Source organism: Puma concolor, chromosome E4 (assembly GCF_028749965.1).
Source record: "Puma concolor isolate L17-30 chromosome E4, mPumCon1.1.hap2, whole genome shotgun sequence".
Taxonomy (NCBI): domain Eukaryota; kingdom Metazoa; phylum Chordata; class Mammalia; order Carnivora; family Felidae; genus Puma; species Puma concolor.
The window spans coordinates 54195527-54221452 of record NC_141683.1 but is presented as its reverse complement, the minus strand read 5'-3'; the positions used below and the strand labels follow the sequence as shown (position 1 = coordinate 54221452).

Below are 25926 nucleotides of genomic sequence, written 5' to 3'. Positions count from 1 at the left end.
AGGTTTTAAATTCTTGTTGCCATATATGCATCAGTTCCTTGAAAGAGCTTACCATCTTTTCCTAGACCTTTTTCTCAGAACCCTGTTTGTGTTCCTTCTTAATGATTCCCATTGCTTTAAAAGCATTTAGAATAGCCTTATGATCTGTCCTTGCCTTAAAGGTGCAGGTAGATCAAAGTTTAGGATGGTAGTTACAGATGTAACAAAGTAATTTAAAAATATAATTCCCATGCATAATAATGTAGGGTTAAATGAGTACCATGTTTACATAAAATACTGTAAAAAAATTAATGTTTTTATAAGTAAGTTTTGCCATTCCTCTGAGTTAACTTGAACTGGTTTGCATAATGATGACAAGAATGAATTTATTTCCACTAATATTAAAAATTAACTTCTGTTATGAATAAGTGGTTTGATTCTTACCCAAAATACTGTCCTTCTAGATTAGAAACCCCTACCCTTTCCCTGTCTACAAATCTTCATTTTGATTTCCTCAAATAAACTCACTCTGTTCCATGTGGAGTAGTAAAAAGCCCAATGTTCTTCCCTTCCTTTTCTTTTTCCCCCAATGAATGTTTTAAAACAATGAAATCTTTGAAGATTTCAAATTCCTCTTAGCCCTATCTTCCGATGTCTGTTACTGTCTATGATGTTTCTAAATATATACTGGGCTATTATTTATTTGCTTTCCGAATGTTCATTCTTACTGTTCACAAAAAGCTTATTTATGCCAGATGTGCAAAAATGGAAAATGCTAGGATGATTATAAACAGAATTCCTTGCAGGAGGAGAATATAATTGTTCCCCATATGGACACCATGCATAGACTTCTGAGTTAAATTTATCTGAACAAAATGTTCTAGGCTGGGCTGACACATGCAGTGAGTTTCACTTGTACTTTGTCGGCAACCCCACCCATACATACAGAGTTTGGGTGAGTGACCTAAGCTCCTGTAGGGCACCTCCTTCCTAGTCCTTCTTCAAGTTGTTTTTCCCGTTTGATATTCATAAGTTTTATATGAAATGTTCTATGAGTAGTAGATAATCCTTACCTGTAAGGATGTTTGCCTAGCTGAGATCTGCCCTCGTCTTAGAGATTTTGGAGTGTTGCTTTTCTGATTAATTTGCGATTCTGATCCTTCTGGCATACAGAACATTGGCCATAGACAGCCCGATGCGTCCTCTGCGTGCAGCTTTCTGTGAGGCCTGGGGAGTAGCTGCCATTTCTGTATGAATGCGTTGCAGAACAATTGAGTTTGCCCAGCACTAGCGAGATCTTTGATAATTATTAGTCTTCTGTTTTACCTTCTTTGTTTTCTAGAGTCTGTTTCTGTTTTCAATCCTCTCATTTTTAAGTAGTGCTTTTCCCAGAGCCAGTCTTTTTATTTTGCAGTAAGGAGGTTTTCTTGCTCAGGACAAGCCAAAGTTGGATAGGTACTATGAGTACTTTAAGACACCTGACTCAGTTACATTCCAAAGGGTATAATTATTGATAACAACTGTGATATCAAAACCTGGAAAACATTTGTACAGACTATCCAGTTTTGTTGTATAGGCAGCCTACCTTTTCCCTCAACTGCAAGGAACAGCAATGACTTAGAAGGCAATTATTACTTGAAATGTCTATCGCCTTTACAGAGAATACATACATGAATAAATTTCTTATCTCACATCTTCCCTGTTATCTACTTAGTAGATATTTCCCATCTTAACAGTTAAGGGCCTACTAGCTCAAATAGTGGAAGCTTTAAATAGCAAAGCTAAGTTATAAAGGCAGAGCAGTTCATGAAAAATAAAACTTTTCTAATGCTTACTTCTTTCACGTCTACTCAGTAAGTCCTCCTGAGGAGGCTAGAACTCCCCATCCAGTTAAGACAGATACACATACAGCATCTTCTATGGACAACAATACAATTTAGTATACTCTGAATCTTAGAATCTGAATTAATCCATAATGCCAAAAGTCAGAGTATCTCATGGGAAAATGTTTCCTATTCTGTGAAATCACATACCTTAAGTGAGAAGTAGCATACAGGAGAGTCTGGTCCACAAAGTAAAGATTAAGTATTTATTGGTACCAGTGTGCTTGGAATTCATACAACAAAATTGATTTTAGACATAGTTTAGATGTGGCTTCCTATACTTGAGAGTCCTAAATCCACTTGGTTAGAGTCTGGATGTATGCTTTTTAAAAGCCTGCACTTTTCATCACAGAGATCAAAAAGAGGGGGACAGAATTAACTGTACTAAGTGCTTTAGTGGCATAATGGCAGTTAGTCCTCAAAATAATCCTCTGACGTAGTAACAGTAGAACTAAAACTAGCTGAGATTTTGAATGCTTACTGTGTGCCAGGCGCAGGTCCGTGTGCTTCATATTGTTAACTCATGTAATCCTGGTGGCGGTCCCAATAGGATGGGCACTTATTACCCTCGCTTTAGAGAGGAAGAAACTGAGGCACAGAGCAGTCTAACACTGGAGTTAACACTCTAATAGACTATGTTGCCTTTAAGAGGTGTCATTATACCACAATTTATAGATGAAGAAACTGACGAACACAAGGTTACACAGTGGATAAATTGCAAAACCGATATTTACCAGGCTTGATTCCAAAGCCCAGACTGTCTCCACCACATCATATTGACTCTGTTTACTTACAAAGAGTTGAGGTGAACTGGAATAAATAATAGCCAGTAACAGTACTACTTTTAGTAAATTTTCAAGAAAGCATGATTGGAAGATTGCTTCAAAAGATAATGCAGTTGGTCTCTGAACAGATGCTGATGGTGAATATTTTTGGAGATATTGCCCGTTTGATAGGAATCACCCATTTGATAGGTCTGGTTGTGAATCAGTTCAAGTTACTACCAAGGGAGAAATTGGAAGGTAGCATTTCCACTGCCTAGCTTTGTAACAAACTAAACTATAGTGACTTAAAACAACAATTTTATAGATCTTGTGATGTTGTGAATCAGAAATTCAGGAAAGGCTCATCCAGGCAATTCTCTTTCTCCCTGTGGTGATGACTCGGGTCACCTGGTGGTGTTCAGCAGGTAGTTGGACTGGCCTGGAGTTTCCAAGATGATCTCATTTGCATGTCTGACACTTTGGCAGGGAGGGCAGTAGTCTGGGCTCGCGGGCCTCCTCTCCCTCCCTGGAGTCTCAGGGACTTTCCATGTGGTCTCTCCATCAGGGCGGTCACACTTATTAAATGGCAGCTCAGGCCTGTAAGAGCCTGGGCAGAAAGTGCCACTCCTCCCTAGGCCAGGCCCAGAGCTACCCACAGAGTCACCACCATACATTGGTCAGCGAAGTCGCTGGTCAGCCTGGATCCAAGGGAAGAGCACATACCACCTGATGGCACGTGTGTCTGTCAAGGATTTGGGGCCACTTCAGTCTTTCATAGGTGGCCTTGGGTTTTTGATTTGTCTTGAATTTTCTGCGTTCGTTCATTTGGGCTAGTTGTCCATGCCGTAGAAACCACTTATTTCGTCTGCCACGGGTCAGTAAAGGAGCTAGAGGGAGAATAAGACAAATACCTAAGCACAGGTTTCATTAGCTACCCACCCACCAAGTTTCATTGATCTTACAGCAAAATGTCCATGTTGTTTTTCTTTTGTTCCAAGTTCCAAGTTGTGAGCATTTGTTAGTTTGTTGTTTTTTTCCTGTGAAGCTGCAGTAACTGTACATACTGAGCCAGAAGTACTCCAGAAAGAGTAAAAAGCTTACTGTTAGAGAAAGAAGCTTGTTTGTTAGAGATGTCAGCTGTATTTACGTTTATAAATAGGCACAAACTCCCATGGTATGGAAAATTCGTATGGCTACTAAATCTCTTTCTCCAGGGGTTTCTATGGAGTGGCTACATGGTCACATTCTTGACATCATTTCAAGTTCTGCCTACCCACCCTAGGCCTCTCTTTACTGCCACCACACCACCTCGGGCACAGTTTTGTGCTAGAAGATGAATAAGTAAGTGCATCCCATTTTTATTACCTTTCTTAGGAGAAAATTCACTGCCCAATTTTTTATGTTGTTGATCCTTTAAAATCAAGAGTTGCCATCAACCTCTCATCTAAGATAACAGATCATTGAACTGTTAGGATTTTTGTCAGATTTAGGGTGCTTTATTTAAACTCTTGCTGGCTTACACTCATTAGACTATTGCCGTGACAGAAGAAATATGGGCAGAGAATAAATCCTGCTCTGAAAATGATCATCCCCAAACCAAGCTTTCTAAGAGAAGAAAGATTTGGGATTATCCATCCATTCCAAGTGCAGTGGACTCCTGGAGGATTAGCTGCGAGGGCTTCTTGCTAGTTATCCCGAAGTATCATAAAAAGGTCTCTTCCTAGGTCAGGCCTCAGGAATTGCAAATACAGGAAAAGGTACTCAGGGCTGAAGACTTAATTTAGGGCTTTACAAAATGCTTGGAAGAGAAAGAAAAAATGTTGGCATTTGTAGTTGGAGAACCAGGGACAAAACGTTCGAGGCGTTTAGGCATCAAGACTAGATTTTATCATGTAAGGACTGGGGCATATTTCAGTGAATAAAAGTCAATGAGCCTTCACGTTTTCTTTTTTGATCCCCATTTCTACTCTGATGTACGTCAAAGTCTGCTTTGGGTGTCAGAGAAGTCTTTGAAAATATATTCCCAGGGAATGAAATATCTCATGATGATCTGCAGAGAAGTTTCTCGTTCTGTATTTTATGGCTCTTTGGGCCCTCCTCCAGATTCTCTGTCACTCTTAAGTCATCTGGTGGTGGCACAAAAATTTAGCGCCGCGGTCTGGATTTGCGGAAGAGAACAAAGTCAGAAGAAGGGGAACCTGGAGACTGCCAGCATATTCTTTGTTGTCTGCGTTGCAGGTCAAACCATTTCGAGCCAGTCACAACAACCCATTGGGAGTAGAAATTCCTTAGGGTTCTGATTTCTGCTCTCTGCTATATCTTTAAAGCAGGCGTTTGTGACGTACTGGAAGATGATCTACTGAGTTTCCTACAAAGGAATAGAATCCTAACTGTAGTGGTTCTCCAAGAACTACTGCAAAAGCCCAGAAATACGACACAGGGAACAAAACGTAAAATGTGTTTCCTCTGGAAGCCAAGATGCGCAAGCAGAGGTCACTAAGGGTGTGACTGAAACCTACGTCTAGCATAGCTATCGTCCGATAGCAGAGAGATTTAGAATTTATATGGTATTTCTAATATTTTTACAAAAATGATTTTAAATCATGTAACTTGAAGTTTTAAAAACTGAGCCTGTTTTCTTTTTGGAAAACTGGCCCAATAAAAATAACACTAATATAATGCAATTGTATATGCATGTGCATCGAACACAAAGTGGTATACTAAAGATAGTTCATGCAAATAACTTTTGTGGGAAGTTTGGCTATTTTCGTAATATCTTTTTTCATAAATGTATGTTTATAAATATATTTACTCATCCACTATGACCCTGGTAGCATTAGAAGCATTTGTTAGTTGTATCATTGATTCTGAAAATCACATTCTTGGCACAGTAGGCTATGAGAGCTCTTTGTCGCTTTGTATTTTGGCTAAGGAAGTTATTTCTTGCACTTTCTATTTATAAAGATGTTATAACACATTGCACCCACTTAGTGTAGCTGTTGTTTAGAGACAAAAAAAGATGTAGGTGTTAAAGTGAAACGTATGTCTAAAAAGCCTGGCGAAACGAGGGACCTCGAAAGAACAAAGTTGGCTTGCATCTACTAAGAAGAGCTGGGGTTGAATATCGAATTTCGATTGCAAGTAGCTGTTGGGGTGGGTGTGCAAGTTGTAATTTTATTGCGAGCTGCCAGCTACGTGTGTGTGATTTTACGTGTGTATGTGAGAAAAAGGTGTCTGGTGAAGGCAGAGAAGTCAATGTAGGATGTAGTCTACCTCCCATTAAAGACTGAGCATATTCCAATATTGCCCTGGAGCCCTCTGGGCAGGACGCTGGATTCCTCAGCCACTGTCCACCTCATTCTCTTCTGTACTCGCTTCAGCAACTCTACCTCTGAGCACTTGGCTGAAGAAAGAGTGTGCTTTTTGTAGCAAGCAAAGGAAAGCCGGACACAAAATCTAGGGTTTGCAGTATCACCGTCCCCCTTGTCTTGGGCAGATGTTCATGTTCAGCTTTGTTGCCCAAACCAAACAGTGTCTGAATACTCTGATTTAGTGCTTTTCTCTCCTGGCTTCTATTTTGCAAGAACAGCCAGTGCACGTGGAACCTTTCTGTTTTTTTAAGAAACGCACCAAACTCCTTTCGATGATGTAAACATTTTTGTTTGAATCCTGAGGGTGTGTGTGTGTGTGTGTGTGTGTGTGTGTGTTTAATTGCCATTGCAGCCCATTACTGGGAACCTAGATAATTAACCTTATTTTCCCGATGGTGAGCCTTCTGCCAATATCTTGACAGAGAGGTTTGCAGGAGGTGGGTTTTAGATGGCTTGTTTTGCTTTCAGTCACTCCAAAGAGATATTCCTATTTTTAATGCCTATACTGTGGTACCGATCACGATGGCCTCCCTTGAATGCTGTGGGTGTCAGGAAATTCAGTTTCAGCAGTAAATTGTCACTAGGCACACCGCCTGATCTTTAAATCCAGTCGTAACATTCACCTGACTGTCCGGGGCGTGAGCACACTGAGCCGTGGCGGTTGGCCTACATTTTGAACATGTGTTACAGCCTAGGAAGGACCGTCGGCCCTTTAACAGCTATCCCGGAATGCTCGCCACCTTTTCACTCTACACTGGCTGGTTGTGATGTCGACACAGGGATTTTCAGGTTAAGAGTGAGAAGGAGAGAGTGATCTGTTTTCAGATTTTTGGAGGTTGGCCTCTGTGTTTAGGTACTTGCTGGTAAGTGTTTGCTTTCCTGGTGACTGGGTAGAGCAGGCGATGAGAGGATGCCGTGTGAAATTGCAGATAATGAGCCGGGCGTTCCTCCTAGGTGACAATTGACCCAGTCACCTCTGCCCGAAAACAGCGGGAGTACTGAAGGGAGAGGAGACAGTAGAATCACGTGAATCTACTCACCACAGCTGTTGCTTTTCTTTCTTTTGTGTGTGTGCGCAGCATGTGTTTTTATTAAGGCACAGGGACAGGACCGCGGGCAGGAGATTCTGCCCGGCTACTGTTATTCTAACTGTAGAATAATCGTCAGCCTGTAAGCCATGCTCATATCCTAGACTCAGGAATTAACTCCTGCTTAGGAAGATTCTTCCCCCTGGCTTCTCTTTTGTTTGTGCCAAGTCTGTCCTAGGCCTGTCCCCAGCCAGCTCTTTTGCCGTAACACATAATTAAGTGCAGACTTACCTAAATCCATAATATACTGTTGACTGTGTGACCTGTTACAGCCAAAGTGATTTATTTAAAAGCAAAACAAAAAGGTGAACAATGCCTAGGTAATTTCTTTGGGGTGCGTGTTAATTCTGCGAATCTGAGAGGAGGCACGGAGTCTGACCTTTCTTCCCTCTGGCTTGAGTGATCACCGGCCTGCATGCTTTTTATTACAGAGCCAGCTGACCCAAACTAGTAGTTCCCCACCTTGGCAGCACTTTGGGCTTACCTGGGGCATCTAAAAAATTACTGAGTTTAATCAGTCTGCTGTGCAACATGGGCTTTAAAAGCTCCCCGGATGATTCTAATGGGCAGCCAAGGTTGAGAATCATTGGCCAGGTAATCTTGAGTGGCCTCCGGCAGGATCACCTCAGTCTGGTTCTTTTTTGTCATAAGATACCTTTACTGATATCCCACGCATGGCTCTGAGTTTAAAGTGGGCCAACGCTCAGGTGGTAAAATGGATCATCCATTTGTCCTCAGAGTAATTCTGGAGAGAGATTTTGCATCCATCCAGTTTTGTCTCTTTACCAAAAACAAAGTATGCAGAAGTAAGCAAAACGATTTCAAGCTCTGGTCTCTAGAATCCTCTTTTCTTTGCATATGTGATTTGAGTGGAGATTTCTCAACTCTGATAGCTAAAATAGAGCACTTGAATTTATTGAAAGGGCCAAGCCCAACCTGCCTAGGATGATTTCTAGTTGTAAAATAAACAGGTAGCATTATTAAAGTTAATGGAAAAAGAGAAGGGTCCTTCCTGGGGGTGATGGTGGTACATTTGATAATTTGTCTCTTAGCCTGTCTTCTAAGTGGGATTTCAGTGTAAAGTGACTTTCACTTTTCCTTGTTTTTTTTGTGAATGAAATGCACTAGCTAAGGCTTAAATATTTCTGAATTTTAGATGAAATGTGAAATGAGTCATTTTAGCCTCTTTATTCCAGGATGTCAAGGACCTAACCCAGTAATTCCCAAATGAGGTTCCATACTTTTCTTTGTTCCCACCCCAGGTAGTAAACATGCCTGCCCATGGCAACTTCACGCCTGGTAATGGGAAGGGGAGAACTGTTTGATTACCTTAAAAGTGAGACACTCTCCCTCCACCGTCCCCCCACCCCCACCCCAGTCCTCCTGCCACCGCGTTCAAAATGACAAGCTACCAAGTGATTTCTCATTCGTGACAGAAATTTGTGTTTAAGAGCACACAGATATAGTAGTCTCTCTTCTGAGAGAATTCTGGGCACCATAGAAATTTTCATTCATATAATGCCTACAATAATTGATATTTTAAATTTCAAATAGGTGGTGTGTTCAAGAAGGAAAGACTGGATAAGTGCAGAGGACTGAATTAGCATCAAGCTATGACATTTCATTGAAATAACACTGAGGCTCAGCTATTTGCTTAGCATGTAAATGTTGCAGTGTCTTTCAGAGAAAATGCCTCCTATGCCTTAGAAAATTTCTGAAGGCTTCCTGATATGGGGTGGAACAGACAAACAGCAGCCTTTGGGACTTGCATGCATCCAGAGAGTAGCACATTAGGGTTTCATGGTGAAGAGCATTGTGGAGTACTGTGAAACATTGTTGAAATTCATGCAAATCATACCGCACTGGATTTTAAGATTTCTGCGGGGGGAGGGCGGGGGGGGGGGGGGGTTAGAGGAGGAGGATGGGGAAGTAATGGTAAAAAATATATAGAAATTTGTTTTATGTTTTAAGCAAGGAATGAAACAAATTCCCTATCAGGAATTCTCTATGGACTATGAAGTTCGGTCAAGTTCTCTGCCCTACTGGATTGGCTTGCTGGTTCCTCTTCAACTTTTAAGGAGTCCTTTCTGAAACGGCTACACAAATGCTAGTCTGACTACAGTTTCACCACTCGGCCCCATCCCCCTACTCTCAACAAAAGAAAAACATTCTCAAGCTACGGGAATGTGTTCTCAGTCCGTTAACTTCGTATCTGCCCCGGTCTCTGTTTGCAGTTTTAGCCCACTGCAGGACTTTGTGATCTAATGGCGGGACTTAAGTCCATCTGCCGATTCAGTCAGGAGCTGATGGCCTCTCCTCTAAGAAATCTTAAAACCAGAACTCTCCATTTTGGGCATGTCAGCATAAGTGAGTAAAGGGAGAAGTACACTTGGGAGAGCACTTAGATTTCCCGACTCCTAGTAATTCAGGGTGGGGCCCACTCATGCTCTGCCCCTGCGAGGGGAAGAGAAGCTGAGCGTTCAAAGCTAGAAAGTCAAGGTGGCTGAAATTTGGTTTCCTTCAGATGGACATGGTCTGAAAGAAATCTGTCCACCTGTTCTCTATGGTGCTTATATGGTGGGTGACAGCTGTCCCCCATCTACCTGTCCCTGGCACTGTGCCTTCCCACTGGTCACTGTGAAAAGCAGATCACACTGGACTCAGAGGCCAGAACCCAGGACCATTTCCCTCTTCTCATCTTGAGCCCATCACTTCTTCATACAGCTAATAATGTAGCATTTACTTCTCTTTGGAAAACTCTGGGGTTTGTCCCCCAAGAAATAGTAAAGTATTTAAAGGAAAATAGCCAGAAAATAAGATTTCTGGTGGTAGCTATTAAAGAGACCATAGGAGACTTTCACTTCCCCTCGACTGATACTGATAGCAAGGATCCACATGCCCCCTCTTCCGGAGTTTTTAAAGGCTACCGTATTTGTAAGCAGCAAACTTATGTAACATTTTTTCACAACTTGCTAATCAAAGATTCATATTAAAACCGACAATCAATTTCTAACATGTTGTTATCCCTGAAAGGGAGTGAGGTAGGGTTTTAAAGTGTAAGAACCTACCAGTCTGTTTTTTCCCTTTGAGAAAACAAACATTTGAGGTTTGTGTCTTTTCATCTGAAGCTATTACTCCATTAATAAAGATGCCTCGGAAAAGTCAGTGGGCCAGGCTAGCTGTCTTCCACCTCTGAGAGCGCTGGACTGGGTCTGTGCATCTTATTTCCTTAGAAAATATCTGTTCTCATTATGACCTTAATTATAAATACCTATATATAGGAATAGGATTTTCCCCTCACCCCACCCTCTTTTAATCATTATCACTTAAGTGTAAACCACACCTCCCCTCACCCCCCTCTCACTGAACAAATGCACTTTAATTCCTAAGGAGAGTGGCTGTTCCCGGCCCTGAAGCCAGATTACTTCAGGAGGAGAGTTGAGGAGGGAGAACTCCTACCAGACCCTGTGAGACAACCAAATTCCTTCATGTAAACACAAATCACACCCATTCTTTCACTGTTCCCACCCCCTGCCACAGGGAAAAAGAAACCACCAAAATGGAAAAGTTTAAAATGCCTACCCTGATTGTAGAAGTTTCCCTGGGAGAAAATACCCAATATTAAGTTATTTTCTCAGCTACCAAATTGTAAGAAACTTCTAGGTTGTTTTCTGGGAGGCTGAGATTTTTTTTTTTTTTTTCCAGAAGTCAAGTGAAAACACAGAGGCTGTAAGCTGTGATTCTGATTTGTGTCATTTCTAAGTATTAGATATGTTCTCTCAGTTTGACAGGTGTTCTCAGTCTCTCCTCCTGTGGATTCTGCCCTTCCCCTGATGACAAGCCAATAGTCCTGGGTGGGGTTGCATGTCTCCTAGAGCCCCAGAAGCCCTGTTGTGTCGGGGGAGGGGGGAGGGCTGGAGGGTGGGCAGAGACTGGGGTTGGGGGGAGGGAGATTCAGAAAAAGAGTGAAGATATGGGTTTATATAAACATATTTAAAGCAGTTTAGCAAAAGCTTTCTCGTTGAACAGCTTTAAGAACAATGTGAATGAAATCTTAGCAACTTGGTTAGTAATTTGAAAAGTCTATTAATGTATACTTGAAATTCTGTTTGTATAAAAATACATTTTCCTCTTTATTTTAACACTGTGTAAAAGAACATTATGCATGTGAGTGGTTTGAGAATTAAATGGTTTAATACTCAGATCTGGATATCTGGTTTCTCTGTATATAGAGATATGTTCGTTTAAAATTTATGGATTTTTTTTTTTTTCTTTTTTTAGCATGTTGGGAATACTGACATTTCAGGCTCCCCCTGCCCTTTCAGGACGCCTGCCATCTTTCAAGACGCAGCAGTGACATATTTCCCTCCTTCACTTTCTTGACCCAGATGTGCTCACTGGTAGAGAACAATCGAAAGCACTCACTTTCCCACACGCCCAAAAGAATATCCACTTCTCCTTTCTTTGTCTTCATTTCAGGTGGCAGAGTCCATTCATAATCGGGAGGAGTTGTATTTATTTTTTGCTTCTATCACAAACCAAAACAGGAAGAGGTGCAAAAAGTAAGATCACTTTAGTTAACACAAGGGTTGGCTACTCTGCCCATGAAGATAATGGTGTTCAGAGCAACTTCCCTTATAAGAACCAGGAAGGGCCTGTTGGCCTTGAAGGTCACCCTGTTGGGGTTCAGCGAACGGCCTGCGATCCCAATGACAGTACTTGCTGCTGCTTCGCTGCCTTCCTCATTTACCTGCAGGCCACGTAGGAAACAAAACCTCTCCATTAGCTACAGTTCATCACAGGCAGGTCAGTCATCCACAGACACATCAGTTCCTCAAAATGCTATTTGTTTTCCAGTGAAAAGTACACTCGGGTCAGGTTGCGTTCCCACCAGAACCCTACTTTTACTCATTCTTTCATCCAGTGAGCATTGATGTAATAAGCACTTGTGTTCCTCCAAGCCTTGAGCTGTATGCTACGGGCAAGGGTTCCACTCAGAGAACTCCTGGACCAGGAATGTGGATGCCCGCAAGGTTGGCCCATTTCTGGCTGATGAGAGGGATGTTTTTTGGAGTAACAGTCTGACACACTGGTATTCTGACTTGCTAATTAGAATTACCAGAGAGATACTTTCAGAAAATTCTGCTTGGTGACCCAGGATCTCACTAAAACTCTGTCCCTGCCTCTTAATGAAAGCATGTCAGATCCCTGAGCTTTGTGGAGCTGGTGGAAGATAGTCTCTCCCTGTCACTCTTCTTCCCTACTTCCTTCCATCTTCCTGTGCTATTTCATGATCATTCTAGGACTAGATTTATGAGCAGACTGGAGCTTTTGCAACACCAGGATCTTCTTACTCAAATCACAGACTGGTTTCTAATGGCTTCCCAGGAGATCTCCAATCGGTTGGGGTCCTGTATATTGGCTTCCCAAGGTTTTCAAGGAAAGCAACTTCGTTCCAAGAGCTACAGAGGAACCTGGTACCGTTGTTTAGTGGGCTATGGAGGATAAAATGAACGCAGACCTCTGCTTCTTCCTACTGGTAACTCCGAGCCCTCAAGGGTGTCTGACTCGACCTCTTCTCTTTAGGGTCCTTAGAAGAGGACTTTCAATCATAGTTAAAATACTGAGGATAGCTTCCCTTGCGGTCTTCCTAAGTGCTCTTCCCTTCATAATCCATATGGAAGAGGGTGTCCATACTGTCATTTGTGCTTCCAAAACCATGAGTCCGGTACTCGCGTAAAATCCCCACTTCTGATCTCAATACATTTAAGATATAGCCCTCGGCTCTTGCTATTGTCCTGTAGGTCACTGACATCTATTGTCCCATGAATTATGTCCCCACATTGCAGATTTTGGCACATAGCTCATAGCCTTTCTGTCCACCCTAACTCCTGCTAGCATTTGACGCAGTTAAAATCCCTTGGTAGGAGGCCCGTTCAACACCCTAACTTCCCACTTTTCATCCTTCAGCCTCAATGAGCATTGCCTTCACTCTAGTTAAGCAAACCGGCCCCATGGCCACACCTTGAACTTGCCATCTCTCAGAATTACCTGTGAAATCACAATAATGACACTATCCTCTCAGACTTAACCTTCTGTTTTTCAAGCTATTGCATTTCCTCTTAATACAATTACTCTGACTTCCTTCTGTTCTTTGATCTCTCCACTTTCCGTCTAACTACACTTTCCCACTGAGCTTGGACTCTGCAACTGTATTTACTAGTATCAGGCTCTGAAACCTTTCTCTTTGACTATACCCTTCTTTCTTTGTGATTTCCTCAATCCTGTGACCTTCTCTAATTGGCCATCTCATTTGCCTCTTAGCCTGGTTCCCACAAAGGACAGTGATTCCCAAACTTAGTTGTGGATTAAAATCTCTTGAGGACCTTTGTAAATACGCTGATTCTCGGGCCCTATCCTAGATTCTCCAAGAGTCAAGCTCCCCACTTAACTAATGCTATTGATCCATAGTTCAGTATTTGAGAACCAGAATTTCTAAAGGCTTTACATAGCTATTCCTCTAGTACAGAGTTCCATGGGCACCGGACTTGGGGAAACACTAGGTTCAGCAGTATATTTTTTTAAGTTTTTATTCCAATTCCAGCTATTTAACACACAGTGTTATATTAGTTTCAAGCATACAATATAGTGATTCAACAATTCCACACATCACCTGGTGCTCCTCATGACAAGTGCCGTCCTTAATCCCCATCACCTGTTTCACCCATTCCCCCACCCACCTCCCTTCTGGTAGGTTAAGCAATACTGAACCATTTTTTTCACCATGGAACTCCTTAGATGCCAAAATGCCAGCGTGCATTAATTTCCCAAGAAGAGGATATGCATTTATTTGACCACCTAACTTCATGTTTTGCCAGGTAGTCTAGAGCTCTAGTTTTCTGGAACACACTCTAGGATATGGCCCATACTCATCAGCTCCTCATTACCCTCCGTTTGCTCTTCACCGATTACGATTAGGCATGTGCCCCCACTGTTCTGTCTAAATTCCTTGGGGAATGGTAACCTGTCATCACTCTTCAATCTTGTTACTAGATAACTTTCTGTTTTCTTAAAGCTCCTCCCTGGGTTTCCATGAGCCCAGACTCTCCTGGTTCTCCTCCTCTGAACTCAGTAGCCTCTGTTGGCTTCTCTTCCTGTGTCACCCTCCCCTAAATGTGTGTGTTCCTGTTTGACCTGCTTCAGAAGTAGCAGGAGGGAGTGTGGAACAATTGGACCATGAGGGCTTCAGGGGAGGGCTGTATTGTGGAGGCCTCATGGATGGGGGGGGGGTACAGATTTGGGGTTTGAAGGACCCTGGAAACATGCCTTTTTCTACAGTCGTGTTCTGCTGTTCGTGTCAGACCAGAAGGCCAAGTGGTGTAAGAACTCCAAAGTTACAAATCGCACGACTTATCAATGTACTAAAAAATAAAGCAGCATGGGAATAAAGAAACAGCATAAGAAGAGAGAGCAAAGGGAGGTATACTCACCTCAAGAAAGGCCTTATGGAATGCATCTGAGACGTAGAGGTCACTCCGGCCTTCTGCAACAATACCTAGAAGGAAGACCAGAGAATGTTCTACGAAAAGGGGGAAGGTTGGTTTCAACACACAGAAATTCAGTTTGAATAAGAGGTCCTTTGGTTTGCTTTTTTTTTTTAATAGAAATCCTGAACCGTCACCTAATGATACTCCCTAAACAAATACATATTAATAATAAAAAGTACTTTGGGCTTGTTCAGCCCGACTTCTGCGAATTTAATCTTATGCTTCAGCTTTTGGAAGGTAGCAGGGGACTCTGTTCTTAAAGAAAAACTCACTCCACCTAGTAGGAATGTCTTTCTTTCCACTCTGGCAATGTTTTCAAGAGGCAAGTTGGTCAGATCTAGTTTGAAATTTTTTCCATGTTTTACTTATTTAAGTAATTTCTGTACCCAACATGGGCTCACACAACCCCAAGATCAAGAGTTACATGCTTTTCAGACTGAGCCAGCCAGGTGCCCCTGGTTAGACCTCATTTAAAGACAGCCCCTTAAAGGCAAACCCAATTACCTGACATTGTTAACCTCTTTTCTAAAAAGATATTTTAAACCATATTTTTAAAGAATGGTGGATTGGAGGAACCAAAACAACAGAACACTGTTACTGAAGTCTCACAGCTAGAGAAGTCTGGCCACATCTGTTGTCCAAGTGACCTCAAGGAAAACTCATGAGCCCTTTGGAATATCAGGTGAAGGGCTCTTAATGCCTATTTGCTGGGCCCAAGATGTCCCCAGCTCTGAATCAGATCTTTGCTTTGAATTCCGATGTCTTTTCAAGTTCTTTACCACCTGGCCAATCCCCCGTATCAGTCACAGACTCAAAGGATTCCTGTGTCAGCTGGGCCCATGGAGAGCCAAGTGCAAACTCCCCGGTCTACAGAAGAGGAAGCAGACCTTGGGAAGGAAGGGGGCTCCCTGAGTTAGTAGTGGAACTGGGATGAGAGTCCAGGTGTCCTCACCCATTGCTCTTTTCTGCTCTTTCCCCAGTTCTTTCACCTTGGCCCAGACTGCCTTGGGGGAGGGGAGCAGAGGGAAGAGGAACGTCCTTCCTAGGCTCACCTGGGAGCTTGGACTTCTCAGGGCTGAACAGGTCCACGAGGCCCATGTCTTGCAGCTGCTCCTTCACGCTGAAGCTGTCCTCGATGCGGAAGCGGGGCATGTGGACCACCAGCAGGGTCTCCGCTGTCTCATCCAGCCATTCCTGCAGCACCTCCGGGGTGAGCTCCTGCTCCACCTTGGCCAGGCTCTTCTCGGGCTTGGGCAGGATGAGCACCATGGTGATGTCATCGCCCTTGAAGGGCAGCTCGAGCACCTGGGTGCCTTCTGCCACTCGCCGGTAGTGGAACTTGCCTTCCTGGTACATCATGGACGCCGAACACGACTCCCCATCAGCCTTGTAGAACAGTTCCTTCCTTGTGTTCTCAGGGCTGAACTTTGACTTCCACAGGCCCTGGGAGGAGACACCAGGCGGGAGAGAGTCACAAAGCAGGAAGACCAAAGACATCCGTAGGAGAATATTGACATGGGAAATTGTCACATTATTTTCTCCTGCAAATATGTTAGCAGAATTATTAGGAGAAAAGATTAGAGGGATATGCATGAAAAGGATAACAATGACTATGTCGGAATGATGGAATTATGAGTGTTTTTTTCTGTAAACTTTTCTGTATTTCCCAGATTTTCTGCAGTGGCTCTTCCTTTGCTTTTATAACTAGAAAAATAAAAACTAAAACCAAGAACAACTTACTGGCCTCTCCACAAGCATCTTTTTGAGTTTAAATCTTATTGCCTTTTGCTTTCTGCCTCCCAGCAGCCTCTTTCTCAAAGGCCATCCTCCAAAATGCTAGACTCCACCCCTGATAAATAAAGGCCAAACGCAGATAATAACCTGGTGGGTTTGGGGGTGGGGTGGGGGATAGCATTCAGGAACCCTGCCAGGCAGAGGGTGAGTCCTGGCTAACTTCCTACTCAAAGAGGGAGGGTCCCTGGGATTCAAGACACCCCTCTGAAATTTCTGAGCTGTGATTATCATTCTTTGTCATTTTCTGGCTTATTGATTTGGGGACATGTCATTTAACTCTTTGAGTGGTGGGTCCTCATTTGTAAAGTTAGGAGCTGGCGATTGCTCATATCTGCAGGATGCTTACCGTGTGCCAGTGTTTTACATGCATTTGCTTGTTCAGTCCCCTCAGTAACCCTGTGAGGTAGGTGTATCATTATTACCATTTTATAGATGCAGTAGTCAAGGCATAGGATGGTCTCAGGTAACTCAACTGAGTTCACACAGCAGAAATGGAAGAGCCAGGATTTAAACTAAGTAATCTGAGAGGCCCAAGGTCTCATTTATGATCTTGTGAGAATAAAGAGGGCTAATAAATAGCAAAGTGTTCTGTAAACTTTAGAGGGCAGTACACATTGTGTAAATACAACCTACTCCACTCTTGGGGAGAGGGAGGCCCCAAGAGACAAAGTGGTTGGCAACAGCAGTGACCGACTAACCTCCTGGGCCCTGTGCAGGGGTAAGAATGCACGTGGAGCACAGCCCAGGATGGGCAAATGTGCCGCAAATCCACCTGTCTGAAACTTGTGACACTCCCAAGTACCAGTGATCTGTTTATTCCCTCATTCCCCTTTCTAAATATATGAAGTCGAAACAGTCTTTAGAACTCTTGGTTCTCTGAGAAAGATAAAAGCCTCTGCACGATCAAATCACAGGGCCTCTGCAAAGTTTGAGGTGAGCCTAGAGGTTCTGAAGCTTCAGGCAAGGGGAACTTTGAGTCACTCTGGAAGGTGCTCCACATGATGGAGAAAATCTCAGCCCTGAGGACTGTCAATAGAGTCTGTCATGTTGTTCCAGATTTCAAAATGGAGTTAAATGGATAGCAAAAAAATGGTCACATGGATATGAGAGTTCATCACCATGCACGCTTTGCAGCTGGACCAGCTAAGTTTGTGAGTGTATGCATGGCTTCCTTGGGTCCAGAGACACTACCAGGCACTCCTGGACTTCAGACCAGCGGCCACGGCCTTAGACGTGGTTCTAGACTGTCAGTAAATCTGTATTTCTTCCCAGGCCACGTGTCGACCATTTCTCAGAGAAGATCTACCTAATGCCCCGTGGTGTGAAAGAAAGTGAGCTGGAGGACAAGAGCAAGTTCTTTGGGCCTGTCTGTTCAGGGGCACTTTGAGTACCTTGAAGTAAATGGTGTTGACCAGCACCAGTACAGTGAGCTCGTCGATGGCTTCTGGGGGAACGACATCAGTGATACGCCCTTCGGTCTTATTGGATACCCATTTGTTGATGGTCATTCTGGACTGCTCTGGATTTTCCTGAGGAGGATAGGAAACAAACCTACTCACCCGTGTTTCAGTGGGCTTCTCCACTTCCCCACACAGCAGTTTATTTTATTCATCAGCCCTCTGCCCTTTCCCACCGTTTGGCCAAGCGATCACTCTAACTCAGGTTGGGGAGACTCACATGTCTAGTGTAATGCCAGGAATCTTCCACATGGTTAGTAAATATTAACAGAAGAAAGAGAAAGAAAGAGAAACAGGAATAAAGGAACAGAAAAGAAGAAAATAGTGTGGGAAAAAGAAAACAAAATGTTATTTTCTCTGATATGCTCTGTGGGAAACTAATGAGTCATGCAGGGATGAGGGGCAAAGAGGATGCCCATGTGGTCCAAAAAAAAAAAAAAAAAAATTGAGAGATGCTGATTGAATAGAACCAATAGATTTCTTTGTTGCTGGACTTCTCAGAAGACCTAATAGGCACTTCATGAATCTCCAAGAGGAGAATACAACACGCACCATACACCAATTTTATTTGACCATGGTAACTTTCAAAAATTAAATAAGGAGCCTTGTAGGACTGGCATCTGCAGAATACTTTTTGGTCCTGGTGGACAAAATGAAGAATTTATTATTTATACCACTTTCTCAGAGCAACTACTGCAATCTAAGCCATAGATACCACTGATTTCTCAGGTTTCAGGCAAGAAGATATATTCCAGAGGTTCTGACTTTCAGTCGTTCCCCAACCCCCAGCCTGCCTTCAACTAGCAGAGCTGTGTTAGTTTGGATCCTGGATCCTGCTTCCCTGTCCTCTCAAACTGAGTGGAGAGAAAGAACTCTGAGGTCAGGGATGACATCTGCAACTCACCTTGAAGTCCAGGGGCTGGAGCTTGGCCCCATATACCACCTCACTGATGTCCTGATAGGTCTCGTTGAAGGTAAGGGATTTGTCTCCAAAAAGACGGTTGGCTGATACTAGCTCAGAGGATTTGTTGGCTTTTCGATAGAGTCGGCAGTTCAGTTTGGCGAAGAAAAAGTGCACCTGATCAGATGTTTTCTCGGAGATGGTATCAAACTTAAAAACCTGTAGAAACCAAAAGAAAACGGTGGAGAAGCCTGGCTAACATGGTGGTGAACACAACACTGGTTAGCCCCCTATCTACAGCCACCTCAGTTGTGAGCTCCTTCGAGCACAGCGCCTGGAACGGCCCCTGTTTTCTAAATGAGTATGTGAATAAAAGGAGAACAAAGGAAGGGGAGGGAGGAGGAAGGGTAAAGACACAAAGAGAGTCTCTAACGGGCTCCAGACCAATACGTGTTTTCTTGCGTGTCCGGTAATGAGGTAGAAAGACTTCGGATTGTACCTCCATCAGCTGCTTGAGGGTATTGTCACAGGCACCCAGCTTGGTCATAGCAAAAGCTGTGGAGATACTCAGGGGCGATAGGAAGATGTTGTCATTGTCATTCTTGGAGTCGGCCAGGTGCTGATAGAAGGCAGTGGCGAAGCGGGAATTGGCCTTGGACAGTTCCCAAACCCGCCGGTTGGTGGCCTCGGGGATCTTCTGCTCTGAGCCCTCATCCTCAATTGCCTTCTTCTCTGGGGAACGGTAGATGCACATGGGATTCACAGGAATGTCCCGAGGCTTGGCTGTGCAGATGTCCTCCACGGGGCTCCAGTGACAGGTCACGCAGCCCCAGAGGCCAATGAGCAAGGAGAGAAGACATATCCTCCTATAGGGAGACAGAAAGCTGAGTTAAGCTGGGCTGGGAGAACTATCCCCACTGCCCATCACAGACTTGCCCCAGTGAAGCACGGGATTCCAGCCCACCTGGCCAGGAGGAGGGCCAAAACCTTTGCAAAGTACAAAGGCCCAGGACAAGCCCGGTCCTGGACTCCTTGCAAGAGGATAGTTCTACTCGCCTGGACATAGTCATGCTGAAATTAAAATCAACTATTGAAGCGACTGATGGTTATAAAGTACCGTGTGCCCAAGGCTGGGAGAAATAAAGAATGCAAAGCTTCCATTGGTGAGATGGGGCATGCACATGTGACAGGCAGGGGACTTCAGTGTCCAGTGAAGACTTAGGGTGGCAGGAGGAGCCATTGGCAGAAGCTGTTAAGGAAAGGCCTCAGAAATGGCTTGAATGTCACCTGGATGTTGAGAGATTGGAAGGATCTTGACTGATGCAGCAGAGATTTCAGTCATACAACGGGGTGAGAGGGAATGAACAGGGCAAAGCACCATCTGTGTGCTGGAGCCTCCCCAGGCCTCTAGCTCCAGCCCTAACCTCCCAAGGAGCTCCAGACCGATCGGTTGCTGGACAATTCCTCCCGGACGGCCCGAAGATTCCTTAGTGAAAAACGACCAAACTGCACTTGCAACTTTCACCCGCCCACCTGCTTCTCCTTCTACATCCTCCAAAGCAACAAATGGGCCCCTCGTGCATGCTGACATCCAACCCAGAAAGCTGGCGGGCTCTCTGGATTCCTCCCTCGAAAACCCTCTTTAGTCAGACCCTGGATTCCATTAATTCTGTTCCCTGGCTCTCTCACTGCCTTAGTTCAGGCCCTCATCATTTCTCCGCCTGGAAATTTTCATAGTTGCCAACAGGGGTTCACTAAAAGCAAATGAAATTAATCTTAAAAACAAAAAAAGTGAGATCACGAGACTGGCAAACTAGGAAAATTGGAACACTCGGTTAAGCAAACCAAGGCATAAACTCTTGTAATATTTTTGTAGAAAGACCAGGGGCTTCCTCTGGTTGACTTGGGAGTCCATGTGGGTACTGAGCCTTCCCCAGGCAGAAAAAGACACGCACACAGTGCTGAGAGGACTCCCTGAGGTGGCCTGCTGGCAAGTGTTGGGCTGCGGAAGCTGGGGACCGCCGAGGGGGACTTGGCTTCTTGAGTGAGACGAGGCAAACTCTGCGGCCCTTTAAGAATCGAGGCACGGAGTGAGAGAGAAGATGGGAGCCGCTCAGGGTGATTTAGGAGGCGGGGTGAAGAAGCAGAGACAGAGACCCCTGCCATGCATCTCCCTGTCTTGCCCTGTCTTGCTCGCCTTTTGTTTCCTGTTTGGTCCCTCAGCCACGTTTGGAAATACAAGTGGAGGCTGAGGGGGATCTGGGAGCTTTGTTCGTGGGGGAAAGAATCACCAATACGGTGTGCCCCGGCCTCACTTCCAGCCCCCAGAACAACCCGGGTCAGGAGGGGAATGTGTGTGATATCGAGGGAGGAGGGGACCTCGCCGTGAGGCAAGGGGACAGAGCTGCTATCCTTCAGCCAAAGGTCACTGAGATCTTGGAGTGGGGGGGGGAGGCAACCACGCTGGAGGAGAAGGAAAAAAGGAGTTAGGAGGTCCTCACAGGTTAAATAGGTTGAATTTGCCCTCTTTTCAGCTGTCTGGCGGGCCTGGGAATTTCCCCCAGAGCGTCTCCCGGTTGCTGTGAGGGCTGGCGCTGCCACAGCTGTGACACAGGGAAGACATGCCTGGTTTCTTGAGCTAAGAGCCCAAGGTGTGGCTTACCCCAAGAGGGAGTGGGAGGGAGGGCACTTGGCATGACGTCTTCCAAACACATCTTTTTTTGTAACTACCCAGGGAGAGGGCCGGGTTTTCTCAAAGGTGTCGAGGCCACCCTTCAAAAGTCAGAAAACCCAATGAGGGCATGCGAAAGAGAAAACTCGCCTCTCTTACCTTTTTCCAGCAGCTACAGTTCCTATCTCATTGGAAAACATGGTTGCTAATCTTCCACGGGGCCGGGTGAGTGGAGATAGTGTGTTCTGAGGCAATCCCTCTGAAAACTGGTTCTTTCCTCTAAATCTGACTGAGGTTCCAGAAGCTCGGGTGGGGGAGGGAACTGGTGAGGGGAAAACTGAGGTCAAAGGCTGATGACCAGCTTCCAGGGTTAAGCAAAGTGTACAGGCCCGTGTTGTTTAATTAGTAGAGAAGTTTTAAAGTTCAGTCAGGTCGAGGGAAGGCAAGGCCCACCTTTCTTACCCATACTCCTTCACTCTCTTCTTTATCTTTGCAGAAAAGGAAAAGGAGGAATGTTCACAAATTCAAACTTGGTCAGAAAATGCCTGAGGAGAAGTTTGTTTTCAGGAATTTCTTTTCCCCCTGGTTATCGAAACGAGGAGACAGAAAATAGGTGAATATAACTAGTCAAATCGAATGTCCAGAAACTTCTAGCTTTCCACCTGCTCAGTGTAATATGCTCTCTTTCACAGCTCTCTTTTAGGAGAAAGAGTCCATAATATCTAGTCAGAGGGGAGCGTGTTCTGAAACAAGTACTGCCTTCAGGATTCTAAGAGCCAACATGTCCGTGACGCAGACGAGGACTCACAAGGGAGTAATTGATCCCACTGGGGGATCAGGAGACAAAGTATGAGGCAGGTAAAAAAACACACAAGCTACTGCTGAAATATTTATTTATTTTTTAAAGATTTTATTTTAAAGTAATCTACATCCAGCGTGGGGCTTGAACTCATACCCCGAGATCAAGAGTCACATGTCCTACCAACCGAGCCAGCCAGGCACCCTTGAAATACTTCTTTAAAAGCAAAGAAACCAAATCCTATTTCTTTGTATATATTGTTATTTTTACTTATTTTAGTTATTGGGGAGATTAAATGAATTCAAACTAAGGGGGATAAAGAGCAGGTGTATTTTTATTTTCCTCTTCCTAAATGGCCAAAAACAGTACCATAAGGATTGCTGCAACAGTACTCACAGGATAAGTATGCCTCCTTTTGTGTGATTAAAGATTGAGGGTGGTATACTCATAGGAATTCATATATTATATATGTAATACATATTATTATTTTTCTGTGCTAGTTGGGAGTAAGTTGCAGATCTAATGTCCCTTTATCCCTAAATAGTGTGAAGTTTCTAAAAACAAGGATTTACTTACCAGACCACAGTACAGTGATCAAAGGCAGAAAAGCTGACGATGATGTAGTATTATATTCAAACCTATAAGCCATATTTTAAGCTTGCCAATTGTCCTACTCAACTTTTGCCCTCAGGATCCCCTTGTAATCTTGCTAAACAACACCTAAATATTATTAAAAATTATATATTAAGGGCCACCTGGATGGCTCAGTCGGTTGAGCATCTGACTTCGGCTTGGGCCATGATCTTGTGGTTTGTGAGTTTGAGCCCCACATTGGGCTCGCTGCTGTCAGAGCAGAGCCTGGAGCTGCTTCGGATCCTCTATTTCCCTCTCTCTCTGCCACTCTCCTGCTTATGCTCTCTCTCCCAAAAATAAAACAAAGCATTAAAAAAAAATTTAATTATATTAAAAGTTAGACTTCACATATACATGAAGGAGCCCTGGAAGTCCCCACGCTTTGGGAGACATTGATTTAGTGCCTCCCACCTCCATTTTGTTCTCCTTTTCTAGGATCACACATTGCATTTAGTTGTCATGTCTTTTTTACAGCCCAGAGGTCTTCTATTTTTTCTATATCTATCCTGCCATGAGTTCACAGAGGATTGGTTCCATCAGCTCAGACTCCTTTGGTTCTCCCAGTGTGCTCTGGGTGGAGCAGGCTGGTGCTTCAGTTAAACCCAAGTACCTTTCTCTCTGTCTTATCTGGCTTCTTTCTTTTTCTAATGATTTTCCTTCACGCTTCAGGGAGAAATCTCGGCACTTAGAATGCTTAATATGTTCAATACATACATTAATTCTCTTGGCAAGAATCTTGCCCTTAACTTGTCTACAACAATGCCAACAGCACACTGGGTAACATTGTGGACTTTTCCAGGTTTGCCATGTTACCATTCATGAGGCATTCCTTTTAGCACAGTGCCTATCCCCTTGATGTCTACAATATCATCTTTCTTGTAGAGTTGCCTATATGTGGCCAAAGGAACAACCCAATGTTTCCCAGAACCTCATGTTCGTTTCCTACAGAACATATAGTGGGTGACTCTACTCTTCCCCTTTGTGTTGGTCATTTTGGCAAATTACTGTAAGATGGTGGATCTAGCTGAAAATGTGTCATGTTTCTAGTGTCTTCTAGTTTGGAAAAGTTGCTCTCTTTTGTCATTTTTTTAAGAGTACAAGCCAAATATTTTTGAACGATGTCTCTCAATTTGTGTATTGTCTGAGGTTTCCTCAGGATTAGATTCGAGTTATACTCTTTTAGGGGGCAGGCATACTACAGAGTGATATTGTGTCCTTCTTGCTGCATCATATCAGGAGACACATGATGTCAATTTGTTCCATTTCAGGTGTGATGTTAACTTTGATCACTTGGTTACAATGGTGTCCGCCAACTTTCTTTCTCTGTCAATAAAACTGCAATTTTACATTTTTATTATTATTTTTAATGTATATTTTTGAGAAAGACAGAGCATGGGCAGGGGAGGGGCAGAGAGAGAGGGAGACACAGAATTCTTAGCAGCTCCAGGCTCCAGAATGTCAGCACAGAGACCAACGTGGGTCTCAAACTCACGAACCGTGAGATCGTGACCTGAGCTGAAGTCAGACGCTTTAACCAATGGAGGCACCCAGGCTTCCCTCCCTTTTCTGTTAAATAAGTATCTTGTGGGCAGATAACTTGAAAGTGTATAAATATTGTTTTTCATCAAACTTTCACCTGCTAATTTTACTATTCCTCACGATTCTTTTGCAAGACTTTTTAAACACTGTACTTTCCCAGTTATTTCTCATCTGATTCCCTGAAAAGGATTATCACTGAAAATGATTAGAATTAAAAGAGACTAAGCTGGCACATTCTTCTGCTGGGGTGTGAGGACATAGGTCCTTGTACCCATTGCTAAGGGGAGTGAGTGCAGAATGCTGTAAATTTGGGTGTTTTTTTTCAGAATCCTGTAACTTTGAAGGGAAATTTGACAATACATGTCAAAAATACCATGTATCCTACAGATACATCTGCGTGGGTGTCAGTGAGATTACTAACTGTAACCGATGGGTAACAATAGCAAAAGATGAGAAACAACTTCCACCTATAGGGGACTAGTTAAATAAACCAAGGTATATCCCCACTGGAAGATTATGCCACTGTCAAAAAGGATAAAGATCCTTTTTCTGAACCGATATGGAAGATCTCCAGGATAATTACGTGGGAAAGAAAACAAGCTGCAGGTCAGTGTTTAGTATGCTACTTTTGTATCACAAAGTGCAGATGATATGGATGAGGGGTGGATAGTCAGGGGAAGAAGCAAGACTTCCTTACTCATATTCTACTTTCTCTTTTTAAAATTTATTTATTTTGAGGGAGAGAGGGGGAGAGAGAGAGAATCCCAAGCAGGCTCTGCACTGTCAGCACAGAGACCAACGCTGGGCTCGAACCAATGAACCATGAGATCATGACCTGAGCCGAAATCAACAGCCAAATGCTTAACTGACTGAGCCACCCAGGTGCCCCTAGTGTTCTACGTTTTAACATGCCCGTGTATCACTTATTCATACAAGTCTGGACTTTGTTGAGCAATAAGGGTGTCAGTGTTTATTCCATGGAGACTTGGGGAGAGGGGAGAACCAGGCCACGATGAAGGTGGTGGCAGCACCAGAGAAGATCTAGAAGCTGGATGAGCCATGGGCTCCTAACAAAGGAGAAAAGGAGAGTGAGAGACGCCCAGTTCAGTGTCTACAGGTGGAACAGAGGTGTTCAGGTGCACCCTGCCTGGTAAAAAATTTGTAATGGCTGTATAATAATCCATGGTCTATAATGTAACCATTACTTTGCATTAGCTTAGGTAAAATCCTTTAAATCTTTGAATATGACCATCAGAATGGGTGCCACTTTAAAACACTATACACCAGGATCTATGCTAAGTGCTTTACAGGCATTAGCTTATATAATTCATTTGTCAGCTATACCAGGAAGATATTATTATGCCTAGTTAACAGATAAGAAAACTGCTATTCACAAGGGTTAAGAACTTGACCCAAATTACAAAGCTAGCAAAGTTGAGATTCAGACCCTTTGTGTGCCTGTGTCATGGGTTTGTGCTCCTATAAGGTACATATGAAGAA

The 25926-nt window shown here is 43.7% G+C and overlaps 1 protein-coding gene and 1 long non-coding RNA gene across 2 annotated transcripts; one reads left to right on the top strand and one right to left on the bottom strand.

The window, feature by feature from the left end:
• Window positions 1-11581: 11581 nt before the first annotated feature.
• Window positions 11582-21772, bottom strand: SERPINC1 (serpin family C member 1). Its single transcript, XM_025921096.2, has 7 exons — window positions 21615-21772; window positions 19284-19650; window positions 18788-19003; window positions 17818-17955; window positions 15685-16075; window positions 14576-14640; window positions 11582-11835 (listed from the first exon to the last, which is right to left on the bottom strand). Exons 1-7 carry the CDS (start codon window positions 21653-21655, stop codon window positions 11659-11661), a joined length of 1395 nt encoding a protein of 464 aa, XP_025776881.1. The 5' UTR covers window positions 21656-21772; the 3' UTR covers window positions 11582-11658.
• Window positions 21773-21897: 125 nt separating this feature from the next.
• Window positions 21898-22564, top strand: LOC147572682 (uncharacterized). Its single transcript, XR_015246068.1, has 2 exons — window positions 21898-22068; window positions 22148-22564. It is a non-coding gene; the product is annotated as an uncharacterized LOC147572682 (long non-coding RNA).
• The last annotated feature ends 3362 nt before the right edge of the window (window positions 22565-25926 follow it).